Source organism: Amborella trichopoda, chromosome 1, assembly GCF_054954075.1.
Source record: "Amborella trichopoda isolate Santa Cruz 75 chromosome 1, AtrichopodaSantaCruz75HAP2 v2.0, whole genome shotgun sequence".
NCBI classification, from domain to species: Eukaryota; Viridiplantae; Streptophyta; class Magnoliopsida; order Amborellales; family Amborellaceae; genus Amborella; species Amborella trichopoda.
Genome location: NC_142336.1, coordinates 41,316,455 through 41,342,493, shown reverse-complemented (window position 1 = coordinate 41,342,493; position 26,039 = coordinate 41,316,455). Strand labels below are relative to the sequence as shown.

At 35.6% G+C, this 26,039-nt stretch overlaps 1 protein-coding gene across 8 annotated transcripts in view; it reads left to right on the top strand.

The window, feature by feature from the left end:
• Positions 1-495: 495 nt before the first annotated feature.
• The window catches only part of LOC18425636 (Transducin/WD40 repeat-like superfamily protein), a 66,575-nt gene continuing 41,031 nt past the window's right edge, over positions 496-26,039 (top strand). For 6 of the 8 annotated variants that reach the window (XR_016046984.1, XR_016046981.1, XM_088855028.1 and 3 more), the window contains exons 1-4: positions 496-749; positions 3,959-4,055; positions 11,849-11,910; positions 11,999-12,055. Coding sequence is in view for 4 of the 8 variants with exons in the window: in XM_088855028.1 (XP_088711154.1) it covers positions 657-749; positions 3,959-4,055; positions 11,849-11,910; positions 11,999-12,055 (309 nt within the window). In the remaining 4 variants the exon portion in view is untranslated. Of the gene's footprint in view, positions 750-3,958; positions 4,056-11,848; positions 11,911-11,998; positions 12,056-26,039 lie in introns of those variants that run through there. The other 2 variants (XM_088855036.1, XM_088855038.1) reach the window with 2 other exon arrangements.

Sequence of the window (26,039 nt, the reverse complement as noted above, 5' to 3'; positions counted from 1 at the left end):
GTGTAATTCACAACTTATAATATATATATATATATATATATATATATATACAACTTTGATAGAACAAAAGCTACAAATGTAAATTTATCTATAATTACAAACTTCTTCCAAGCTACTCCTGCTGCAGATACGAGCAATACAGCTGTGATTATTCTAAAAAATTTCACAATAGCTTGATGAGTCTAGTTACTCAATAAGTGATCGCCATTATCTTTATAAATCATGGTTAACAAGTATAAATATTTTCTAAAAAGATATATATTAAGTGGAATTTCGATGTATTAATTTTATACATTATAATATATGTTACTAGAGAGATTCATTCTAATCTTACACACATCTTGTATTTCTTAGACAAAAAAGATTAAGATGATACATAAATTATATGCACCCGATTCGATCAACATAAAAGATTCATAATAAGATCGACATTAAGAGGCAGCTAATCAAGCAAGCATTCACAATATGTACCGCGGGTTTTTCGGGTGGACGATCGGTGGCGGATACGTTTTCTGAACTTTGATCTCTACCATCCGATACCCGTGAGCGCGTGACGGTGCTGCGTCGCGGCGCTCGTTTTAAACGCAGAGTTGATGCTTAGCCACGATAAAACTTCAAATTTCTTGGAGGAAGCAGGAAAGAGAAAAAATTAATAAATGGAGGCCAGGAAATTGAGAGGTCACAAGGCTACCGTACTCTGCTGCATCTCTTCTCACATCAACCCCAATATCATCATCTCTTCTGACGAGGTCTCTATCTCTACCATCTGAGACTGCATTTTTTGTATTCAATTTGATAACTTGCGATTTTTTTCAATGGTCTTTTGATGTTCTCTCTCCTGCAAAAAGCTATTTTCTCTCTAGAGACTTCACAATTGAATGCTTTAGTGATTGGCAGGCTTCAAACAGTCTAAGTATTTGAGCACGTGAATGTGTTGGAATGTTGTTCTGCAATATTTTTTAGGTTTTGGAAGCATTTTTGTTGGATGAGTTGTATATTTACATATCATTGAAACTATGTTCATGGGGGTTTATATAGTCATATTATAGCCATCTTGGACCATAAATTAATTATATGATAATTATATAATGAGACCCTCTTATGGAGAGGAGGTGCGGATGAGCTAAAACAATTCTGGGTGTTTTAGTAGGTTACAAGAGCTCTTCATAGCAACTACTTCAATAATTGCTGAACAACGAGAACATAATGGGCTTGGCCGGTTCACGTTTATTTATTTTAATCGAGTATACATCAATTTGTACAAGACTGAGGAAAAAAAAAAACTTTTACCAGACATGGAACCAGAAACAAGACAATAAGCCTATTAAGGAATTAATAATAGGTAAGCAGGAAATATTAGCACTTTTTTTTTTCCCAAATACACATCCAACCCATCAACCAATATATTTTCTTCTTCAAGGATGAGGCATAAATGTTAGAACATATGAAAGAGTATGCTCATTATGGAAAAATTTGGCGTTTGATTAGCTTAAATACAAGAACATGCATATTGAAAGAGCTAAATGCCCCTTTGGGTAACAGCACCTTGTTCCATGGCAAACACAAAAAAGAACAATAAGTCCACGTACTAGTTTCACTTGATTAGAATGTCTACCCACCTCAATATGTTTGATTGATTCTATGATAACGTGCTGATTCGGATGCATTATTGATCTTGCTGATGTTGGCATCATGGATTGGAGTATGATATGTACCTGGCACCCCAAGATCCGTTAGAAGCATTCTGAGCCTAAAATCTCATCAAAACGTGAAGGCTGGGATCTATACTCTGCTTCTAGACTCAGACACTATGTCTGGACAAGAGGGTCCTCTGGAAAGATACAATACCCAGACATGGATCTATATTCTGTAGTGTCTGGACAACTTTCCCAATTTATGATAGCGAGTGGCATTCGGGACACTGTAAATAGCGAACAATCTGATGCATTCCAACCATATGTAATGATCTTGGTTAGTGAAGAAACTGAATTTCGGACGGACACATGTAATAATTGTTGATCTACTCTAATGATGATAACTAGATATCCAACTGTCTATATGGAGTCAGATCCTGAATAAGATCACCATCTGAGATGAGAATGTGCTCAATTGTTATGTAAACCATCTTCCCATCTTCAAATGAGCTTGAGAAATAAGGTCCTTTGATGTACTGTTCAGCAGTAATGCTCCTAGAACTCTTAGAAATCTTCAGAGGGTGATAAGTTGACCATGCCCTCCATCAACATTTGATCCTGGTGTCCACGTAAATTTGTTTGTGTTCCTTAAATCATCATTAGATAACAACTATATCTTCGATAGATATCAGCCAAAGATAGAGTTACTTCCCTTCCTCATGAACAAGGAAGGCTTTGTGATACATTGAGCTAACGCCCTTCAAGTGCATCTTAAAATATCTTAAACCAAGCTCATGTATCTTGCTTGAGATTACAAAACACCTTCTTGAGCCGGTGTCTAAGGCACCTATCATCGACATCACATGGTAGGGCTATATATATATATATATATATAGAAGAATGGCGCTTAGGAAAGCAGGTTTTAGTCCTTTTGGATACAACCATGATCCTCAAATAGAAGTAACTGGTGGAAAAATCCTCACAATGTTTAGGTTGCCTAGAGGGGGGAATGCATCCTCATAGTTGATGGCATGCTATGGTCTTGAGCAATGTCTTTAAAAGCAGTAGTTTCAACCGTAGATGTTGGAAGCGGGAGCAAGGGATCATCACATTCTAGAAGCTTCTTTGATTAGAAGAGCATTCCGTACAATCATTGAATTTATAAACAAAAGAAATTTTGAAAATTATGAATTATATAAAAATAAAAGAATCCAATTATCCCACAAAATATAATAAGATTTGACAAAAATAGGCTAGAAAAAGTAATATTTATTAATTAAACTTATTTAATTAAGGAATAAATTTTTTATATACCTTAGATGCGTTATCCTACAAAATACAATAAAAAAAATTATGATGAGGCACATCGGGATAACTAATAATAGTTCAAGTGAGCTGATCTTTTATTGATAAAATCTGCTTTATTTACAATTCACACTTTACAACCTCCAAAGCATTATGGAGAGAGATGGAGTATGATCTTAATTAAGATCCAAATGAATCTTTATCTTCTTCTTCCTCCCTTATTTCCCTCCGAGTGGCTAGGAGTGGTCCCTAAAAAGTGGGGATCAAGATCCTAAATTTAAAAATTGCTGCATCATGGAGATTGTTATCTTGGAGTTTGAGTTAGATATTGGAGCAGGATTGACACTTAGGTTGGGAGATCCTAGTAACGATAACCTCAACTGCTTAGGCATCTAATTACCTTGGATACCTCCTCATCTAGATGGCCTCCTAATGCACACACACACACACACACACACACACATATATATATATATATATATATATGTGTGTATGTGTGTGTGTGTGTGTGGGGTGTGTGTGTGCGCGTGTTTGCTTGTGGGTGTGTATGTACTACCTATGTCTATGGTTTTGCAGCAATTGTTTTATGATGCACACTTGTTTTCTCTTTCTGAACTAAGAAACATATCATTAGGGATTTTATCCTTCCACAGCCATTAAAAACCTACACGGATTTTTTTTTCAAAACTACCCATTTCATGTTCCTCAAAATGAATTTATCTACTTATTACCCCAAAATCTGCAACTTTTTACTGAAGAGATAGTGAGTTAGTGACCTGTTTCATGGTCTGAGCTGGAGCTAGAGAAGGGGCAAAAAATGTAGGAGAGTGGTGGCAAATGTTTTTGAACAGAATAGCCCATTAATGGCCGGTGCCCATCCTTTCTGTCAGCAGAAGTGCCAACCTAACCTATAATTTAGATTCTTAGGCTTTGAACACTTTTGGGTTAAATATAAATTTTTTCCTTTTGATCTCTGTTCTTGATTTAATTGATTCTATTTGATGATTGAATGGAAACAGGATGGTGGCATATGCTGGTTTGACATACGCTGTCAAGATGTGGTGGCAATTCTTGATGTGGGAAAAGCACCAGTTGCATCTATATGTTTCAGACCAGGTGAATTTGACATTTTCTTGCTACTTGGAATCTGTGCAGGAGTCTATGGTTAGCCATATTCAAAATCTTAATGTTTTCAATTGTGATCATTTTCATGTATTTCTTACTTTTCCCTTATTTTGATTGGACTTGATTCCAACTTCCAATATTTCTTGAGTACCCACTGAAATTTGGTTAAAAGTTTTTACGGTTGGTTTCCTGATGCCGACCAGAAAAATTATGCCACCCCCCCCCAACACACACACACATGTATCATATGTACCAAAGAAATTTATAAATAACAAATAAGCAAACATATTATCAATCCTTATCCTTCACATTCTTTCTCAGAGGCTTACAAAAAATATTTGTTCATGTATACCTTACTGATGTGTTGCTAGCTGACGGACACATGCAGCGCAGACCTGCTTTATCCTTGTTATGGTTGGGCTTAGACTTACTGACTCTTTTCTGGTTAAAGGTTGCTTAATTGATTGCTGATTGAAATACACACACATTCCTGCATAGCACACCCTGAACTAGTGAACTTGTATTTGAAATGGTCAGTCACAGCCTGTTTGGACGTCCTGGTAGCCAAATCCAAGCCTTTTCTTTAGTTATCTTTGTGGGCAATAGCGTGTAAATTGGCACTCTTCAATAGTAAATGATTAAGTGGAACAATATCCACGTTTTTTGGTGATAATATTACAAGAATTTTTATTTTATTTTATCCCTTTTGGCCGCACTTTCAGGATAAGCGGGGTTCCACTCCTCATCTTGCACCTGATAGTGGAATGCCAAGCTGGCACATCACGCATTCTGACACAAAGATAAGGCTATTTAAGTGTTGCGGATAAAAATGTGGACGTCTAGACAAGGCCTTACATGTTTGATGCCTTCTATATTGAAGCACATTATTTTAGTGACAGAGGAATAGCAGTTTGAAAGAAGGCTTATTCTTGTTTTAAACTGTTGAGAGTGCTTGTTATTATTAAGAATCAAGCTGTCACTCATTGACAATACATGAATATTATACTAGATGGTTTGACGTTAATAAGGTAGCGATATCTCAGAGATGGAACATGGTTGCTTTAAGGTTACTCTGGACCTAGTTGTTACTAGATTTTAGGGAACCTTGGGGAAGAGCATTGCTGTCGAAAGCTGTATTTCAGCTGAACTGTAATGTTATGTGGATATGAACCCAGAACAACAGCACTAGGGTAGGACTGCAGGAGTAAGAATTGCAGGAGCCTGCAGCGGATTTGGGGTTTCCTCTGATCTGGAAAACAATGACACAATTTCCATAATTGAAATGAGTTATTACATTAGGAATTTACCACTTAGATCACAGAATTTGGGAAATTGTCATTAGCTGGTGCTACAAATCCGATATGGCAGTGAATTGTGTTAGTGTGAAGAACCAGAGACGCAATAAGCTAGTAATTGCATTGGAATTTTTGGCAATAAATTTCTCCAAGTTTCAATATTATGAGGATGCATTACTCCACAAGTCTTAACACTTTCTACGGTTCATAACCAAAAAGTTACTTGAGCCTCGATATCTTATTAGAACTTGCAACTTGATAGAGATACAGCCCTCTGTTGTTTAAAGATGATGCCTGATTTGCTGAAACCAAAATCACTGGTTTCCTAGGCTATCATTGAGAGAGTAGTGATGATCTGTGAAAGAAGTCTGGGGAGCTGCTGAAAAGGTGCGCTCAAGTGTAAAGCAAGAGTGTCAGTTTTAGGTTTAGCTGTGTGCCAAAGAGTACTTGGAGACCTCTGATGGTGATGAGTTGTCATAAAGGGATTGTACTGATTAGAGAGGATGTAGGTCCAATGGTCGGTGGAAACGTCGTGCTTATAGTTTGGCATGTAGAAGTTGAGCTCTGGCTATTTTTCTGCCTCATGTCAATTGCAGTGGGATTATGAAGCAATATTCACTGTTAACCTATGCCGCTGAGAGTCCTGTATCTGGAGATCTGGTGGTAAAACTGAAATTTTGATATGATAGGCATCGGCTGTCTTTCTCTGAGACAAGGATGAGAATCTCTTCTTCTGTTGCAGCTGCAACAAAAGGGCAAGAAAATAAATATGGTTTAGAGTTCATAACAAGGTTTTAAAAAGCGGATCGGTAACCCAAATCGTCCTCACCCATACCCATGTCGAATCGGAGAATCGGCCGAATCTGCAAGTTTTATCCCAAACGTTTTTAAAAAAATAACTATAAATCTCTAAAAATAGTGTTCTTTTAGTTTATAAAAGAAATTAGGAGTGGTGCATTATGTACTTTCAGTACTTTGTAAAAATAGGTGAATACCGAGACGCTGTTTTCTTGTTTAGATGTCCGTATAATTATTAATTATAACTAATATTCCATCAAAATAATTTAAAAATATTAGAAAACACTTCCATATTATAAGATTAAAAAATAATTTCACATATAGTACCACATCAAAGTATCAAACATTTATTAATTCGCTTTTATCATTCACAATTATCACAACCTAACTAGCTATAATATTATATACTGAAATCGAAATTGTTGGTTTATATTTCATAATTATTTTACTATACAAATAAGAACAAATGTAAAATGTTTTATAATATCATCTAATTTAAACCATCTTATTTACAACTATAAGAAAAAATAATACAATACATAATTTATAATGCAAATAAATTAATAAATAAAATACAATATTTGGTTATCAATTTATAATTATTAATTATAATATTATAATAAACATGATTCAAGAATTTCTATATAACAACTTAATACGATTCAATATGATTTAAGAATTTCTATATAACAACTTAATACAATTCAAAATTTAATAATTATATTAAATTTTAATTTCTGTATAAAATAAGTTATTGCAATAATAACCAATTAACAATAAGTTATTTGTCAATATTTATAGAAGTTATAAATATATTAATCTAAAATTACATTCTAGACTAAATATGAAAATAACATAATCTATATAACAATAAGAATTTATTAAATAACATAACAATGCAATATATTAAATTAGGTGATTTTTTAATGTAATTATAACAAAAAAATTCCAATATAGCAATAAAAATTTTAATATAATTGTACTAAATAAGTTAACAATTTTACATAGTTATATTTAGTCACCATAAAAATATTAATATAATTCTGATATGCTCCTATTCACATAATTAGGATATATAGAGAGACGCTAGGTTGGGCAGGGAGAGAGCGAGAGGTGGGTAGGATGGAGAGATGCCTAAGTTGGGAGGGGAGAGAGAGAGACAGTAATAAAGTTGGGAGGGGAGACAGAGAGAGATGCTAATTAATTTGGGAGGGGAGAGAGAGAGAATGCCAATTAAAGTTGGGAGGGGAGAGAGAGAAACTAAGTAAAGGTTGGGAAGGGAGCGAGAGAAAGAAGTGTGATTATTGGGGTGAAGAGCTGGCGATGAGGTTTGGTGGGACTCATTTATCCCTCATCAAAAAAATCGAAGAGTCACAGCTTGAATAAAAGCGTCAAGCCACGTGACTTAATGCATCAGATTTAACACATGTGCTTGGGTTACGTGTGATTATTTGACCAGTGGTTGGGGTCCACTTGCAATTATTCTAAAATTTTAAAAACAAGTGGGATCGATGGATATTTTTATAATTTAAAAAGCTCAAGAATATGACATTAGAACTGGTTTCATGATGTCAGAACTGGTTTCATGACGTCAGAACCGGTACGGACAAAAATGTGTCTGGTTCGTGACGGCAAACGATACATGACATTGGCAGAGCGATTCCTTGTAGAGAATCGACCGGATCCCATTTTTTAAGCAGATTCGGGATGGCTCCACCGATACCCGATCATGATCGGATCAACGATTTTTTAAACCTTGGTTCATAACAAATTGCCTCAACTGCTTTACGCCTTAGAAAATTTAATATTTGCCTTAATATATTGAATCATGTTTTAATTTGCTTTCTATTTTCAACTTTTGTGTCATGCAAATTCACAATCACATGGCTGATTTATCAAAATACTATGTAATCTATTAATTTTGTAAGGAACTGTAGTTAAAATGGTCCATTAGTAATTATGTGCTTGGAATCTCTATGATAACACTATTGTAGGAAAGATTGGACTTCTTGCTTTTATTGCTTTAAAGTGAGGGCATGCTGACGTATGATACGCCACTAATTATCTTAGTCTCTCTTGTTTTACATTTGAGCTACTCAGCAATTGGTTTTGGCCATGCAAACATTTGTCAGTCGTGGCCACTATAAAAGAAGTTTAATGTACATTATATGTAGCCTTAGATATGTTTGAAGTTAAAGTTTATCAAGATTACTACATCTGTCTATATAGTACGAATGAAGTGTGAATCATGTGTAATTCTTCAAAGGTTCTATAGCTGGCTTGGTTAGCTGTTTTGATCAACAATATTAACATATAAACATTAAATAATTGTAGGATCCCTTGGGCGCATGCTCCATCAGATGTCAAAACTCAAAATTTGAATTCGATTATTAAAAAATACTCATTTGATTATTCAAAGTGGATCCCTAAATATTAGATCTATAAAATACTTCTTGACATATTTTCTTTTCCGTAAGTATAAATTTATGATCATATGGGAGCATGTTATGTAATTTTTCTTCTTAAATTTTAAGCAAGAGGGTGATCCCTGTTCTTGCAACAAGTGGTCTTTTATTGTTAATTTTGTCCTTTCAATCCTTAATTTATTCCTAATTTGTCCTTTGGCACATCTATCTCATATTTTATACTTATTTATATTTATCTTTATCACTTCAAAGGGTACTCTATGATAAGAGTAGAGACGAGAAAGTATTTAAGATTGACAGCCAAGAAATATAAAAAATAGCGTACTTTTAATACCTTGGGTCGATAATCTAGGAAAATGGAGAGATTGAGGAAGGTGTTGCACATAGAATTAGAGCTGAATGGGCGAAGTGAAGATGTGCAACCGGAGTTTTATGCGATCGCTGCATACCAATGAAGTTGATGAGAAAGTTCTATAGAACAACTGTGACATCAACTTTGTTTTATGGGACGGAATGTTGGGCGGTCAAGAAACAACATCCCCATAAAATGAGTGTAGCTGAGATGAAGATGTTGAGATGGATGAGTGGTAAGACAAGAAGGGATAGAATTCGTAATGAATACATTCGGGAGAATTTAGTGTGGCACCAATAGGCGATAAGATGAGAGAAAGTAGATTTAGGTGGGCTGGCCATTTGTGACATAGACCCAGTACAACACCTGTTAGGAGGTGTGAGTTAGTTTAAGCCGAAGGCTTAGAAAGGGCACGGGATAGGCCTCAATAAGGATATGACCCTTAATGGAGTAGAATGATGGTCTAGGATTCGTTTAACTGACCCCAATTAGTTGGGACAAGGCTTTGACGATGATGATGATGATGATGATGATGATGATGATGATGATGATGATAATGATATAGTAATTGGACAAAATCCATAATTAATTCATCATCATCATCATCATCATCCGAGCCTTATCCAATTATTTGGGGTCGGCTTAATTGATTACACTAATATTTTCCAGGGGTATGAACATTTCGTATAAATAGGGAAATTCCCCGTTTGTTATTAATAATATATAATTAGCTACAAAATTTATGTATTATTATTATTGTCATAAATTTAATCTTTATCTCATTGATTATTGAGGTACATTAACATGACATTTAGAAAATTTTTGGTTATAAATTACTTTATTCACACTTAAAAGCATTATAATTTCTTTGACTTACACGTGTATTTTATAACAATTCACCCTATATTTTCGTAGGGGGAATGATCATGTGTATTTTAAATACACTGTATTCTGGTGTAAAGAGTTTCTTTTATCCTTTCTTTTAAGAAAATCCCATTTTGCTCTTCTTCCACCAGCTCCCAATCCCTCTCTACCCAAAATTCCATCTTGCTCTTTCTCCACCAGCCCTAAATATCTCTCTTTCTCTCTCTCTCTCTCTCTCTCTCTCTTTACAAGATCCCATTTTACTCTTTCTCTACGACCCCCAAGCACTTTCTCCTTGCGAGCCTCCAGCTCCCTTCTAGAATAGCTAAAATGTTACTCTTTTGCAGGATCTTCATCGGTCCATCTCCCCCTTCACAAACACCATTCTTCCTTTCTCTCTACACAAATATTTAAACAAGACTAGCAAATCTACATACTTCTATTTTCCTTTCTCTCTCTAAAAATACTCTTTGTTTACACGCCCGTTGTTCTTTTATCAATGAGAGAGAGCACATCTGAAAACAAAACTAGGGCCCATGTCAAGGGAGATGCCTTGCTTTTTTCTCTCTCTCGAAAAGTGAGCTCACATAACCAGCAATTCCAAAGGAAGAAAGAGAGAATCGTGCTTTATCTTCTCTGACTAATCCCACCCACCTATTCTTCTCTCTCTTATAAAATAATTTATGCGATCCCTACTTATTCTCTACTCTCTAGAACCTCAAAACAATAAAAAGAAATATAACTATTGTTTTGAGAATATGAGAGAGAGAGAGAGAGAGAGAGAGAGAGAGAGAGAGAGTATAAGAGTAGAGGAGAATGCAATTCAGGGAAGAGGTGAGTGGGAAGTGAAAACAGAGGATCTTAGAGAGAGAGAGAGAGAGAGTAGAGCGGAAATGCAATTCAGAGAAGAGGAGAGTGGGAAGTGAAAAAAGATGAAGATGATAGCTGCCATAATAAAGATGAGCGAAAAGAGGGAGGAGAGAAAAAGGTAGAGAGAGAGGGAAGGATTTTAATGGGAGAGATATAGGGAAGAAAGTGGTAACGAGGGTTTCAATGGGCGAAAGAAAGAAAGGGCAAACCGGTCAAAGATAATTTAATGGGAAAGAGCTCTTCTCGTGCTATCAAGTTAATAGCCTCCTAGATTCTTAGATCTTCAAAATCAACGGTCTACAATTTAGATACGCTTCAACAACGTATATCAAAATACACACGATTATTCCCCTTTTCATAGATACGGGGAATGAGTATAAATAATTTAATTTAATATCGTGCAATAATCATTCTCCAATAAGTTGGATATTTGTTATGCTTTTAATTTTAAACGATATTATTAACTATCGATTATTAGTTTTACTTTTAAGTATATTAATAGCTAGAGTATAAATTACTGGATAAAATCAATAATTAATCAATACTCTGATATTTTCTAGGGATATTTTTATTTAGATACGCTCCAACAATGTATATTCAAAGTACACACGATCATTCCCCTTTTCGTAGATACCGGGAATGAGGATAAATAATTTTTGGGGATAATTTTTTATTTTGTTTATTGAAATTATTTATAATTAATAACAAAAACTTAATTATTGTTTCTATTATTATAAAATTGGTGTCCGTCTCATTAATTATCTTTTAACAAGCTATATTTATATGATGTTAAAAATTTTCCGTTGATAAAATTAATTTATTCACAGTTATTGATGTTATTTTTATATGATTTATTGGATTTTATTTCATGTATTGTTACATTAGATTTGATTTTATGAGGTTCTATGCAACATACAGGCTGCTTCCTGGTATAATTTTGTGAAAGAACAGTTTTGAGCCATGACTATTTTACTCATATTTTCCCATCCATACATATGCCTCCTAAAGCATAGGAAACTGCGGATAGCAAATGATTCCTACATTGGAGGGCAGTGGAGTATCTACTGTAATGTCTGTTACGTACTTTCTGTATCTGTTCTCTGCTAAGGCTGCATATTGTCCTTATAATGTTCAACTAATGAGATGATGACTACTGGCTTTGGCTCTTGCTGATGGCAGGAAAGGAAGACATTCTATATGCCTCATCAGGAAGTGAAATCAAAAGTTTTGACGTGCATATGGTAACTGTGCATACTTTCTGCCCCTGTCATCTTGTATTTTAATGTCTTTCAATATCATTGCTAATGATGGCATCTTCAGTTTTTATAGGCATCTTCACAGAAGCCATTGGAAACTTTTAACTACAACAAAGAGGATATAAACCAGGTAAATATTTGTATTGTGTCAAATTAACAAAGGAACTTTTATTTTTGATATAGGTTGGAAACTTTATTGTTATGATGCTATGAGTTACACTTTTTGCTGCATTTGGCAATGTGTTATTTTACCATAAAACTACAATATAGCTCTGGATTTTATGGTGTTATGGTTCCTTTTCTAAATACTGCTCCTATCCCCTTAGAACAGTAGAAACCAAAAGACCTCGAGGTTGTTATTACTTATTAATATTATTATTGTTATTACTACTGCCTTTGCGATTGTGTGCATGCAGTGAGTGCGATTCTATCTATTTAGAAATATTAATACTCGCTTATGGTGACAAAGTTCTTAATTTGAGCTTCCTTTGAAGATATCTATTGCAAAGACAAGCATCAAGCACATTTCACATGTGAAACACTGATATAGTGTGCTCTAGGAAGTGTAACCTACCTCATCTCGAATTTTTTGCTTGTTGGACATGCAAAACAGCATGTTATAGGTGAACACGCATGTCCAAATTCTGGATTATGTGCATCGACAACTTGAGCAGGCATATCTGAACTTCAGATACTCATATCTTGACTTACATGCATGTCCATATTTGAACATGTTTAAATTTTTCTTAATCTTAATTTATATACTAATTTTACATTTAATATATAAAGGCCTACTTCAAGACATGACAAAATGACCATACCACAGACACGCCATGTCTAGCATTTCTTTTTTGGAGACAATTTGCAAGCATGTATCACATTACTGAAATCTGAGGTAGGAAAATTGATGAAGAAATACAAAATCAGCAATAATTCAGGCCAAACACAATCGAAAAATGGGGGATACCTGGTTTCTTCTTTAAATTGAACTAGGGTTTCAAAGCCAAGTTTTTCCCTCTTTTTTCAATCTGAAAATCGCGTGGAATGACCACTCAAGGGTCCATACACTTCTTAAATAATATTTATTTAATTGTTCAAGGACATTTAATGTTCATATGATGAATAAAATGAGCCAAAAGTCCCAACTTAATCACAAAATTTGTAATGGCAGTTTCACCCCTTATGAAGCAAAATATTCCATAAACAATCTAAGTGCTTTTGTAAACAACTCCTAAAAATCCTAAAACAAATTTAAAAACCTATATTCGATAAAAATTTAAAAAACATAAATAAAAACCCTAAAATTGAAGTATATATCCTTTTGAAATTAAACAGAAATTTAAAATAAGAATAATTTTGTCCTGCATCATTCTCCCCTGATTGGAGAAAACTCGTCCTCGAGTTTTGAAATAGTCTAAGATAAATCCAACATCAAAACCATCTTTTCCTATTTGTTGCCCCAACTATCTAGTTTATTGGCTCAAATAGTATTTGTTGTAGGACGAAATCCTCAAGAAACAGATAGTGGTATGTATAATATGGAATAGACACAAACTTATTAAATTCGGCGAACCTTGAACTCGCAGTGAAAATTGAGTAGGAAGCTGCAAACTCAACTTTCTGGTCTTTAGAGGCTTCTCGACATCTACTTCAGTACTCTCTAAATTCAGGACCACACTTTGTGGTTTATGAGTCGATCACTCTTCCCTTTCTCTACTTTGATTCCAATGCCTTAAATCTCTACCTCTTCGATATCCTTAGAGTTTCAAAGGCCATGATTTTGATTAGTCCCTCTGCTACTTTCTTGCGATATTCTTCACGAGCAAGATCCTCTTCCAAAACATTTTCGTCTCCATCTTGAGCCATATCATAGATCGGATTCCCTACAAGATCTTGTTCTTCATCTGAGCATGTGCTAAAGATTGGTGGCGAATCCCAATCTACAACCTGTTGATTTTTTATATAACCTGTGTCAAAATCAGGAATGTCCACCTTCAAATCGAAAATCCTAAAGTGATATTCCCTATGTTACGGTCTTCTATCACTTTCCTCTTAACTTGATTATTCACATGGTGCATGGTTGTTAAAAGGATTAAATTTGCATCTTCGTGGGCTGAAAGATCACCGTAGTGCCTATGGATGATACCCTTATGCGGGACAAAATTATTCTTATTTTTAATTTTTATTCAACTTCAAGGGATGTATATTTTTATGTTAGTTTTAAGGTTTATTTTTAGGTTAATTTTTTGTATTAGGGATTCTTTGTTTTCTCTTTTTATTTTTTTTCACTATTCACTGGTTACTATTCATAGGGTACTTTTCATAGGGGTAAAATTGTCGTTAAGATGTTTGGATCATTTTAATTATTGTATGGACATTTAATGTCTTTAAACATTAATTATAATATATAAGAGGTGTGTGAGGCCTTGAAGGGGTCATTCCACATGATTTTGAGAAATTGAAAAAGAAAGAAAAGCTTAGGCTTTTAGAACCCTAGCTTAGGGTGAGGACGAAACCCTAGGTTTCTCCTGGTTATTGCTTGTGACTGGCTTGAAAATCTTGTAGTTTTTGTTGTTCTTCTAATTTCCCTACATCAATTTGGTATTAGAACTCAGGTTTTCTTCAACAACAATGTTGGAAAACTACCGCCGAGTCTAGGGTCGGCGGATTTTGGGCCAAGATTTACCAAATCCGCCTAGAACTTACTGATTTCAGCAGGTTTTTATTTATTTATTCTCTGCCTAAGGTTTGTGATTTCTACAAACCTATGGCAGTGAGTAGGGCTTGTGAGCATCATTCAAGGGCAATATGGTGATCTTTCTGCTCAAGAAGATGTTGAATAGAACTCTTTTCAGCTTTGTGCTCCACGTGAAGAGTCGAATGAAGAAGAAAGTGATAGAAGACCTAGATTGTGGGGAGCATCACTCTAGGTTCTTCAATTTAAAGGAGGACATACGTAATTTTGATGCAGGTTGTGTCCAAAATCAGCATGGTATAGATAGGGATTTGCTACCAATCTTTGATGCATACTTAGATGAAGAACAAGATCTTGTAGATTTGATTTACGATGCTGAACCAGATTTTGTGGTTGTATCTATCTTTGACGAGGGGAAAATATGAAGGACTTTTGAGCCGAATCAATAGGTAGAGTTGTTGGTTCAGTCATCGAATCTAATACTCATTTCAAAGATGCATCGGTGATGTGTTTTAGAGCTGAGACTTGACAATTTCATCTGGGTTATATGGCTGAATTGATGCAATTTCTACATATAACTCTTTCTTCGAGGGTGTCTCAAAAGTCTCTATGGATATATCATCTGATTGCAAAGACTTAGTTTCAATTCACAATCAATGTGTGTTGATTAGTGCAATAACCACAAGTCATCCGATTGTGTTCACAATATTCCGGTTGAAGAAGACCGTGGAACAAACACAAAATTCATTGTAAAACACTTTAAAACTTGAGTACGAGTTTTCTCCAACTAAGGGAGATTGATGTAGGACAAAATTATTCTTATTTTTAATTTTTATTAAACTTCAAGGGATGTATATTTTGATTTTAGTTTTAGGGTTTATTTGTAGGGTTATTTTGTTTTAGGGATTTCAGGGTTTTTCTTTTTATTTTTATTTACTATTCACTGGTTACTATTCATAGGTACCATCTAGGGGGTGTTGTTCACAAGGGTAAAAATTATCATTATCAATTATGTGTTTAAGTTAGGACTTTTGGGATCATTTTAATTATTATATGAACATTTAATGTCTTTGAATATTAAAATATAATATAAAAGGTGTGTAGGGCATTGAGGGGTTCATTCCACGTGAGTTTATGAAATTGAAAAAGAAAAAAGCTTAGGCTTTTAGAACTCTCTAGATTGGGGTGAGGAGGAAAACCTAAGTTTTTTCAAGCCAAGCACAAGCAATCACTAGGAGAAACCAAGGGTTTTCTCCTCAACCCAAGCTAGGGTTCTAAAAGTCTAAGCTTTTCTTTCTTTTTTAAGTTCTAAAAATCATGTGGAATGACCCGCTCAAGGCCTTACACATATTTTATATATTATAATTTAATGTTCAAAGACATTAAATGCTCATACAGTAATTAAAATGACCTAAAATATCCTAACTTAAAACACAAAATTCACAACGATAATTTTACCCTTGTGAACAGTACCTATGAATACTACCTATGAATAGTTTTACCCTAGTTTTACACAACGATAATTTTACCCTAGTTATACACAATGATAATTTTACCCAATGAATAGTACCTATGAATAGTAACTAGTTAACGATAAACAAAAAATAAAAATAAAACCCAAAAATTCAAAAAAGAAATAAAAACTTAAACAACCAAAAAAAGAAACCTTAAAACTAAAATAAAAATATGCATCATTTGATGTTTAATAAAATTTAAAAATAAATGAATTTTGTCCTGCTGCATACCCTCCGGCAAGCTGCTGAATTTGCCTCCTAAGGTCTTCACTGCCTCATCTTTGGGATCACGAAGTGGGTCCTTTCATGACCTCTTCTCTTTGCCATGGGCTCACAAAAATCACAAACTCTAGGCCTAGAATCAACAAAATCTTGCTGAAATTAGCAAGATGTAGGCTAAATTTGGCAAATGTCGGGCTGAAATAAGCAAAATTTTGGCTGAAATCAGTAAAGTTTGGCTGAAATAAGCAAACCTTGGCCCAAAATCAGCAAACCCTGGACTTTGTTGTGATGTTTTGGGTTTGTTGTTGAAGAAAACTGAGCTCTGATACCAAGTTGATGTAGGAAAATTAGAGAAGAACAAAAAATCAGCACTACTCTAGGCCTAGTACAAGCAATAAATAGAGGAAACCTAGGGTTTCTTCTTCAAACCCAACCAGAGTTTTAAAGCCTAAGATTTTCTCTCTCTTTTTTCTATCTGAAAATTACGGGGAATGACCACTTAAGGGCCATGCACGTTTTAAATAATGTTTATTTAATTATTCAATGCCATTAAACGTCCATACAATGAATAAAAAGACCTAACTGTGTCGCAAAATTCATGATGAAAAGTTTACCCTTGAAAAAGCAAAATATTCCATAAACACTAAGTAATTTTGTGAACAAGTCCTAAAAATCCTTCACATATAAAAAAATCCTTAGAATCCATAAAAAACTTTAAAACACTGAAAATAAACTCTAAAATTAAAATTACAATATATATCCTTTGAAATTAAATAAAAATAAAGAAAAGAATGATTTTATCTTGCATCAAAATCACACAATAAACATTTCAACAAATAGTCGGATTTGTGGTTGGAATATATTAGGAGCTATATCTCATGCACAACCAGTTTATGGAGAACCACACAAAATCCACCTGTCATCTATCTCGTGGATTCGCATTAGAATATGGGCTCATGAGCTATGGTTGTAGTTCTGTCCTTTTTTACTTCTTCCTCTTTCTCCCCTTTTAGCTCTTTCTCTCTCTCTCTCATTTCCCTTAAAACATGCCGACCTCCCTCTCCCTCATATATTGCCCCTAGACATAGGCAAAGCAAGCATCCTCTTTCTCTCTCCGAGAGAGAGAGAGAGAGAGAGAGAGAGAGAGAGAGCCATGTCAAAAGTTTCTTATATTTACTATTCATTTGTGAGAAACTTTTGACATGGCCGCCTCCCTCTCTCTCTAAGGGGGAGAGAGAGACAGAGAGCGTTCTCGTGAAACATTGAAAATCTAATGTGTTCTTCATAAGAGGTTTGGAAATTTCGAAAGCTTTCACAACTGATAAAAAGTAACTAGAGCTCTAAGGAACCACAATAATCTCAGTATGCGAACATTTCACCTAGCCAGCCTTCTATTTTATGGAGTTGCGCAACGGAAATTCATGTGCACAAAAAGCACCTGTGTACAATCAAACACACAAACACATTCACTCACACACCAGAAACATGTACACATGCGCATACCAAATCTAGAGCGAGAAATTTGATTTATTACAAAAACTTTCGAGTACAAAACGGACCTACATCCATGATGCTGTGGTCCTATCTCTCGGTTCTCACAGTCATCCTCTCTCTCTGCTGTGGGCCTATCTCTCATTTCCCATTGTCACACAATATAGTCTCTCTTGGACGCACAACACATCCTCCTCTCTTTAGAACGCGGCTCATGAGACTCTCTCTTCCACGACCTCAATTGGCCTCACAATGCCTCTCACAGCAATGCGCATGTCAGAACCACCTATTTATATGGTCACATGAAAGCCTAATCTTAAAAGAACTCTTTAAGTCTAAGCATGTACCAACCCCTACTCCTCTCTATCTTTATTAAAACCACATACTTCCTAACCTTAATAGGGCTCAATATTTTATCTAATTAAATTTTATCAAATACTATATGACAAGGACTCCTAATTTATCTTCTTTGAAATTGCGTGAATTCAGCATGGGATTGGCTATGATATCCAACACTCCCCCTCGGCGCTAAGTCCTTGCCCATGACACCAAATCGTCCTCCGAGCCAATGTTATCAGAATCGGACCGGTTGAGCTGCTTAGACCAGTGAGCCGGTGAACTGGTGCCCTTGCCTGTCCGGTTCAGTCATTGAACCAGAGATGTTTTTTGTCCCCGCCCTTTGTGTTTTTTATAAGAAGAAGATGCTGGTTTTTTCATCATATTAAGAAAATATTTGAGTAAAAGGTTACACCGAAACTTAAGGGTTAAAATGCAAATATATAAAGATCTTAATGTTTCATAAGGGATTGATGATGTAGGAAGAACTTGAAGACAGAGAAATCAACAAGAAGCACACAATTTTGGAGAAACCCTAAGGCTTTCTCCCACCTAGGGCTCAAACCTTATGATTCTTTTACAAGACAAAGTCTTTCTTTTCTTAAAGAAGAATACACGAATCCTCCAGCCCATTAATGCCCTTATTTATGTTGAAAAATTATTCTTTTGGATACTATTTGTCCACACGATTAACTTTTGACCCATTGAAAACTTCATAATAACAGTTTTGTGATGGGTTTTGTGGCCTTTAAATGCCTAGAGAGCTTGTAAAAAAAGAATGATATTTATAATGGAAGATACACTTCAGTGGGAGTATGTGTATTGATTGATTAAGGGTTGGGCGGTTTATGGCTCTGATCATGTCGAAAACCCTTGGCTCTAAGCATGTGGGACTATTAAAGAGGGTTTGCAGTGGGTCATCCCTTGTTGAGGTCGGAGAGATCCCCAGGGATCATTTTTGTGGGCCAGGAGAACTGTGTTGTCTCCTCTGTGCTATTGTAGGCCTGTGAGAGCAAGGGTCAAAGGGGCATGCCCCCTTTATTTTAAAATTAAATTTAAATTTGATAAATTTAAAGATTTAAAATCTAATGAAATATGCCAAATTATTTTAAATAGGAGTGGATTGAGTTGAAGTGTAAGGGGATAATGTTCCTAATCTATCCACTCAAAAGCATGATGGCGGATTTTTGGGATGGATGGCTCTCACCCCACAAATTTCATATTGGAAAGTAGTTAAGGCAAATTCGATTCAAACTAGGAGATAAATTTCTTCTAGATTCTCTTCCATTTAAAGATGTTTGAACCTATTTGAAAACGTACGAGATCTACTCTCTTCCCATAGATTTTTTTTTCTCCCAAGATCTTGTCTCTCTTATGCAGCAACTTTGGGGATCTCTTCTCTCTCTCTCTCACGCAGCAACTTTGGGGATCTCTTCTCTCTTTCTCACGCATCAACTTTGGGGTTCTCTTTTCTCTCTCTTACATATCTCTTTTAACCAAAAAGGAGAGGCACGCCACTTCTCTCTCTCTCCTCTATATTTGTCTTGAAGGAAAAATAGAGGTGACCTATTTTAAGTTAAACCCTAGGAGTGAGTTTGCTGTATTTATTCAAGGAAGAAAGATAAGTCCACTTAGAAAGATATCAACTCCCAATATTAGCCCTATTTTGTTCCCATAGGGTTTGTATAAACTTTGGTTTTTTTTTTGAGCTCTCTTAAACCCTAGAGAAAGAAGGATAGCCTGCAAACCTTCCCTATCTAAGAATTTTCAGCAACACCTTGAGGAGGAAAAGTGCGCCATTGGTCAGGGAATCGGGTGTGGGGTGTACAGAGTCTTGGTTGGGTAACTCCAGGCACCTTGTAAGTAAGTCTTCCCATTATTTATTATTTATTTTCAATTTTATTTTCTATTTTTTTGTAATTTTTCAAGAACTTTTATTGTGTTAAAAATTGTTATAAAAGCTAGTTTAAAGTTCTTGGATGGTTTCTATTTCCCTTGACAGTAAAATAAAGATCTTAGGTTGTATTTAGGGCATTGTTTTAATTTTCTAGCAATATATTGTGGCACATGTAAGTGGAATATAGTTATTTAAGATAAACGTAAAAAGAAAATTTTGAATTTAATGCCTTGAGTTCCACATAGCCACACTTTTCATTTGCCCCTATGAGTAGGACTTGTGAATAGTTCTCATGAAATAAATAAAAAAATTATAAAAATCCTAGAATTCTCAAAAACTTAAAAAACCTTAAAAAAGAAACCCTAAAACTAAACTATAATATACATTCTTTGAAATTGAATAAAAATAAAAAATAACAACAATGTTTCTCTCCGTCATTCTCCCCTGGTTGGAGAAAACTCGTCTTCGAGTTTTGAAGTGTGCTAAGATGAAATTGGCGTTAATCCTACAACATTCTTCTACGCGAATATTGTGAACGTGATACAGGGACGTGTGGGATAATGAATCGAGCAAAACACGATGTTTATGCATTGGGACTGAGAAACCCTCTAGGAAAGGGTCATTGTATGTCAATAGAATATTTCTAATTACATAAACTTGTTGAAATTGCATCACTTCAGCCATGAAACCTTGTTGAATTTCCCCAGGCTCAGCTCTAGGACACACCACAAGTGCATCTTTGAGATCATCGATCAAACCAACAATACCCCTTTCAATTCTCCTTTCAGTCATTCATTTTTTTCCTTATTAAATACCAATTAAATCACGAAATCTTAATCATCATCGTAGATTGGAGCTATTGCAAGATCATGTTCTTCATCTATGTATGAGTCGAAAATTGGTGGGAGATCTCAATCTAAATCCTGCTGATTTTCGATATGATCTGTGTCAAAATCAGAGATCTCATCCTTCAAATCTAAAACCCTAGAGTGATGTACCCCACATCTAAGTTTTCTATTGCTATCCTTATCACTCGACTCCACATGCAGAGCGCAAAAGTGGAAAGGTTTGTACTCGAGATCCTCTTGGCCTGAAAGATCACCGTCTTGCCCCTTATTGAGGCTCGTAAACTGCTACGCCAGTTTCTGTAGTTGCCTTTCAAGTTCCTCATTCTATCATCTATGGGATCATAGAGTGGATCTACAAAGACCCTCCTACAGCCCCTTCTCGCTACCATAGGTTCGTCGAAATCAAAACCCTAGGCAAATAATTATTCAAAATTGCTGAAATCAGCAAGATCTAGGTTGTTTTGGCTTAACTTTGGCCAAAATCAGCAAACCCTACACCCCACTATAACCTCCCCTCTTTGTTGTTGACCTAAGGCACCAAAAAAACTTGTACTACAATAATTCTGTACGTGCTACAGTAATTTTCGTACTTGCTATAGTAACTTTCGTGTAGATCGCGGGCTCTGATACCACTTGATGGAGGAAGAACTTGAAGAAATATAGAAAATCAGCAAGAAGCGCACAATTTTGGAGAAACCGTAAGGCTTTCTCCCACTTAGGGTTCAAACCTTAAGCTTCTTTTACAAAGCAAAGTCTTTCTTTTCTTAAAGAGGAATACATGAATGACTCTCCAGCCCATCCATGCCCTTATTTATATTGAAAAAAGATTGTTTTGAACAATCTTGTCCATACAATTAACTTTTGACCCATATGTCACAACTTAAACTAAAAATTCATAATGACAATTTTGCCCTTATGAACAGTCCCCATGAACAGTACTCATGAGTAGTACTTGTAAATAGTTCTCATGAAATAAATAAAAAATCAATAAAATCCCTAGAATTTCTAGAAACTAAAAACTCTAGAAATAAACCCTAAAACTAAAACTATAATATACATCCCTTGAAATTGAATAAAAGTAAAAAATAAATATTATTTTTCCCTCCATCATCCTCTCTTGGTTGGAGAAAGCTCATCATCGAGTTTTGAAGTGTGCTAAGATGAAATTAGCGTCAAAACTACGTTCTTCAACCTTCTTCTTTGTTGGCTCAAAGCTTATTCGTGGTAAAAATAATTCCTCAAGAAATGGATCCTGATATGTATATTGGGGAACCAGGGCCGCAATTTACAAATTCTAAATTGACCATGCTTCCATTGCACTACTCTGATGCCAATGCCCTGATTTTCTTGAATGCTCTATCTCTACAATATTTCAAAGGCCATGATTTGGATCAATCCTTCTATTGCCTTCTCTCCATATTCTTCACCCTCTTCCAAGATATATTCACCATCATCTTGATCCTTATCATAAATCAGATCTCTTAAGAAATCTTGTTGTTCATCTAAGTATATATCGAATATTGGTGGTGAATCCCAATCTAAATTTGCTGACTTTCCATGCAATCTGTGTCAAAATAAAAAAATCTCATCCTTCAAATCAAAAACCCTAGAGCGATGTTTCCCACATTTAGGTCTTCTATTGTTATCCTCATCACCCGACTCCACATGTGGAGCGCGAAAGTGAAAAGGCTTGCATTCGGACCTTTGTGGACTGAAAAATCACTGTCTTGCCCATTATTGAGGCTCGCAAACTCTTATGCCAGCTGCTGTACTTGCCTTTCAAGCTCCTCAATTCTGTCATCTATAGGATCGTGGAGTAGATGTACGAAAATCCCCCTTCTATGGCCCCTTCTCACTGTTATGGGTATGCAAAATCACAAACCCTGGGCAAATAATCAACAAAAAACTGCTGAAATCAACAATATCTAGGTTGTTTTGAAAAAACTTTGTCCAAAATCAGCAAACCCTAGGCCCTACTCTAACTTTCCTTCTTTGTTGTTGACCTAAGGCACTAAAAAAAAGTGATGCTAAAGTAACTCCGTATGTACTACATTAACTTCTATATTTGCTACAGTAACTTCTGTACTTGCTACAATAACTTCTATGTAGATTGGAGGCTCTGATACCACTTGATGTAGGAAGAACTTGAAGAAATAGAGAAAATCAACAAAAAAGCACACAATTTTGGAGAAACCCTAAGGCTTTCTCCTACTTAGGGCTCAAATCTTAGGCTTCTTTTACAAGACAAAGTCTTTCTTTTCTTAAAGAGGAATACATGAATGACTCTTCAGCCCATCCATGACCTTATTTATATTGAAAATTTATTGGTTTGGGTAATATTTGTCCATACAATTAACTTTTGACCGATATATCCTAACTTTAACAGTTTTGCCCCTATGAACAGTACCCATGAACACTACTCATGAATAGTATTTGTGAATAGTTCTCATGAAATAAATAAAAAAATGATAAAAACCCTAGATTTCTGAAAAACTAAAAAACCCTAGAAATAAACCCTAAAATTAAAACTATAATATACATTATTTGAAATTGAATAAAAATAAAAAATAACAACAAATTTTCGCTCCATCAACTGATGATGTGGCTTTCCCATAGAACATTTACTGATCATCACATACAAAACATTTAAAAGGAGCTCAATTTGTTTTCATATATATGAAGTCCATAAACCAATTGTTTTTTTGAATATCTGGGCAGAAGCAAACAAAGTTCCATAAACCAACCACTACCAAATTTTTTTGGGGTTATTGTTTTGTTGATTTTTTTTGTTAGACAATTCAATTTTTTATTTTCGCATATTTTTAGCCAAAAATATATCAGCCATTTTTTATTTGATAAAGAAAGTGAGAGCATTCTATTTTATATTTTATGGTTTTCCTTCTTTTGTTAACATTATTAATATTTTAATGTTTATTTTTTAACAATATTTATTGTTTTATTATTTATTTTTCATTTTTTCCTATTTATTAATTATTTAATTTTTTAGACCGGTCTGACTGATGAATCGGTCCTATTTGATCGGCCCAACTGGACCGGTGCTTTCACCAATTCGAACACTGGTCCTGTCGTACGAACATTGCTCTGAGCTTTTGCAATTTCCTACTCAGCAACAACATTTTCCCTGTCCTATTGATCAGAGTACGATTGTCGCTTCTCATGTGTGATCGTGTTGCCTTTGACATCGGTTGCAATACCTTCTGCAACATATGCTGCTCCCGCAGACAAAATGTACATCTCCTTTTTCCATTCATGCATGATTGGATCTCCTTTGATATTCCCCTTCTCAAACACTGTGACGTCGTCCGGTCCAAACACCACAAAGTATCCTAAAATAGTGATATGTGGAACTGGCACCTAATTCTTTTCCATACCCACCATCACTTTGTCGAGTGGCATGCACGTTACACATTCGCAACCGGATGCACCGAATTATCCTCTATCACCACTGCATGATTGCCATCGAATTTTCATAGCCATATGAACTTCTTGAGGTCTTCTATCATGCGATGCAAACAACACGAGTCTTTTAGCGAATCACATGCGTAGTCCACAATCTTTCTTACAAAAAGATTCTACTCCAATCGAGGCTATGTCCACGACCTTCGGAAACCCTGCTTGCACATCCTAGACGACATCATCGTCATGTGACCCTGGTTGTGTATCATTTGTCACTGTATTCTCATCCTCAGTCTTTCTCGATAGTCGGCGTCATTTTGCCAAGTGGCATGGCTTTCCATATCTTTAGAAAGTCTTCTATCATAGCTTATCATGTGATATGTTATTGCTGCCTTTTTTCTTGCCAGGGTTCAACTTTAAGAGCTGATTTTTGTTTTTCCTCTCCTCTCGCCCGTGGGTTGCTACGAACGCCTCCTCACTATCTCTTGTAGAGAGCCCCGCCATTTGTCTTGCTAGAGCATTTGGGTTCACTAAGAGGTACTCTTAACTCGAACAATGTGGTTGTGTGGGCCAACTTTGGATTGCGATTAAAATCCCATTAAACTCCGGTCTTAGACTGCAGATGAGCAACCTCCACATATGACTATCACTAATCCATGATTCCTCATCAAGTTGGGAGATCTCGTTGCGCACGTTCTTTACTTTCATAAAATACTGAGACACTAAAAGTGAAACCTGTATCAACGAACTGGGTCTCCAACAATTGCAACCAAGCTGTGTTCTTTCATGACAACAACGATGAGAACACATCCTATGCCTCCTTTGGTATCTTCATGTCCCTTATGTGGTCCATCAACTCTTGTTGCATTGATACTTTCAACACAAACAATGCCTTACCCACTCGGATCGTCCACTTTCGCAAGGCCTTTCCATTCGCAATCTCTGGTGTCGATGGGGAAATCACTTGGATGCGAATCTTTCTTTAAATTGAGTCTCCAATCTTGATATCTAGGAAGTATCCGTTAGAGTGAAAAATCACTTGGGGGATAGGCTTCCTTCTAATTGAGTTGAATCTCATGAACAAAATCCTGTTCCCTTTTACAAGAGGAAAGAGGACAAGCCCATTCTCTCTAAGGAGATTGGGGTGACTCTGATACCACTTGTTGAGTCCCATAGTGGAAATTCTTGTGCACAACAAGCATCCATGCACAATCAGAAACACATAGCACAAGCATGCACACGCACACCAAATCTAGAGAGAAAATTTTTGATGCATTACAAAAACTACTAAGAGTACAAAATGGACTTATGCCCACTGTGGTCCTATATCTTGGTTCTCATGGTCATGCAATACACTCTCTATCTTAGACACATCGCACAATGTCCTCCTCTCTCTAGGACGTGCCTCACGTGACTCTCTCTCTCATGACCTCTATTGGCCTCAGAATGCCTCTCACGGCAATGCCACATAATTTTCACGTCAAACCCACCATTTTAGAAGGTCACATGAAAGATAAAAACCTCCTAAAAGAACTGCTAGTCTAATCCCGTACCAACCACAACCTCTCTATCCTTATTGAAATCACATACTTCCGAACCTTAATAGGACTCCATATTCAATCTAATTAAATTCTACCCAATCCTATATAACAGGGACTTCTAATTTATCTTCTCTGAAACTCCATAAAGTCAGC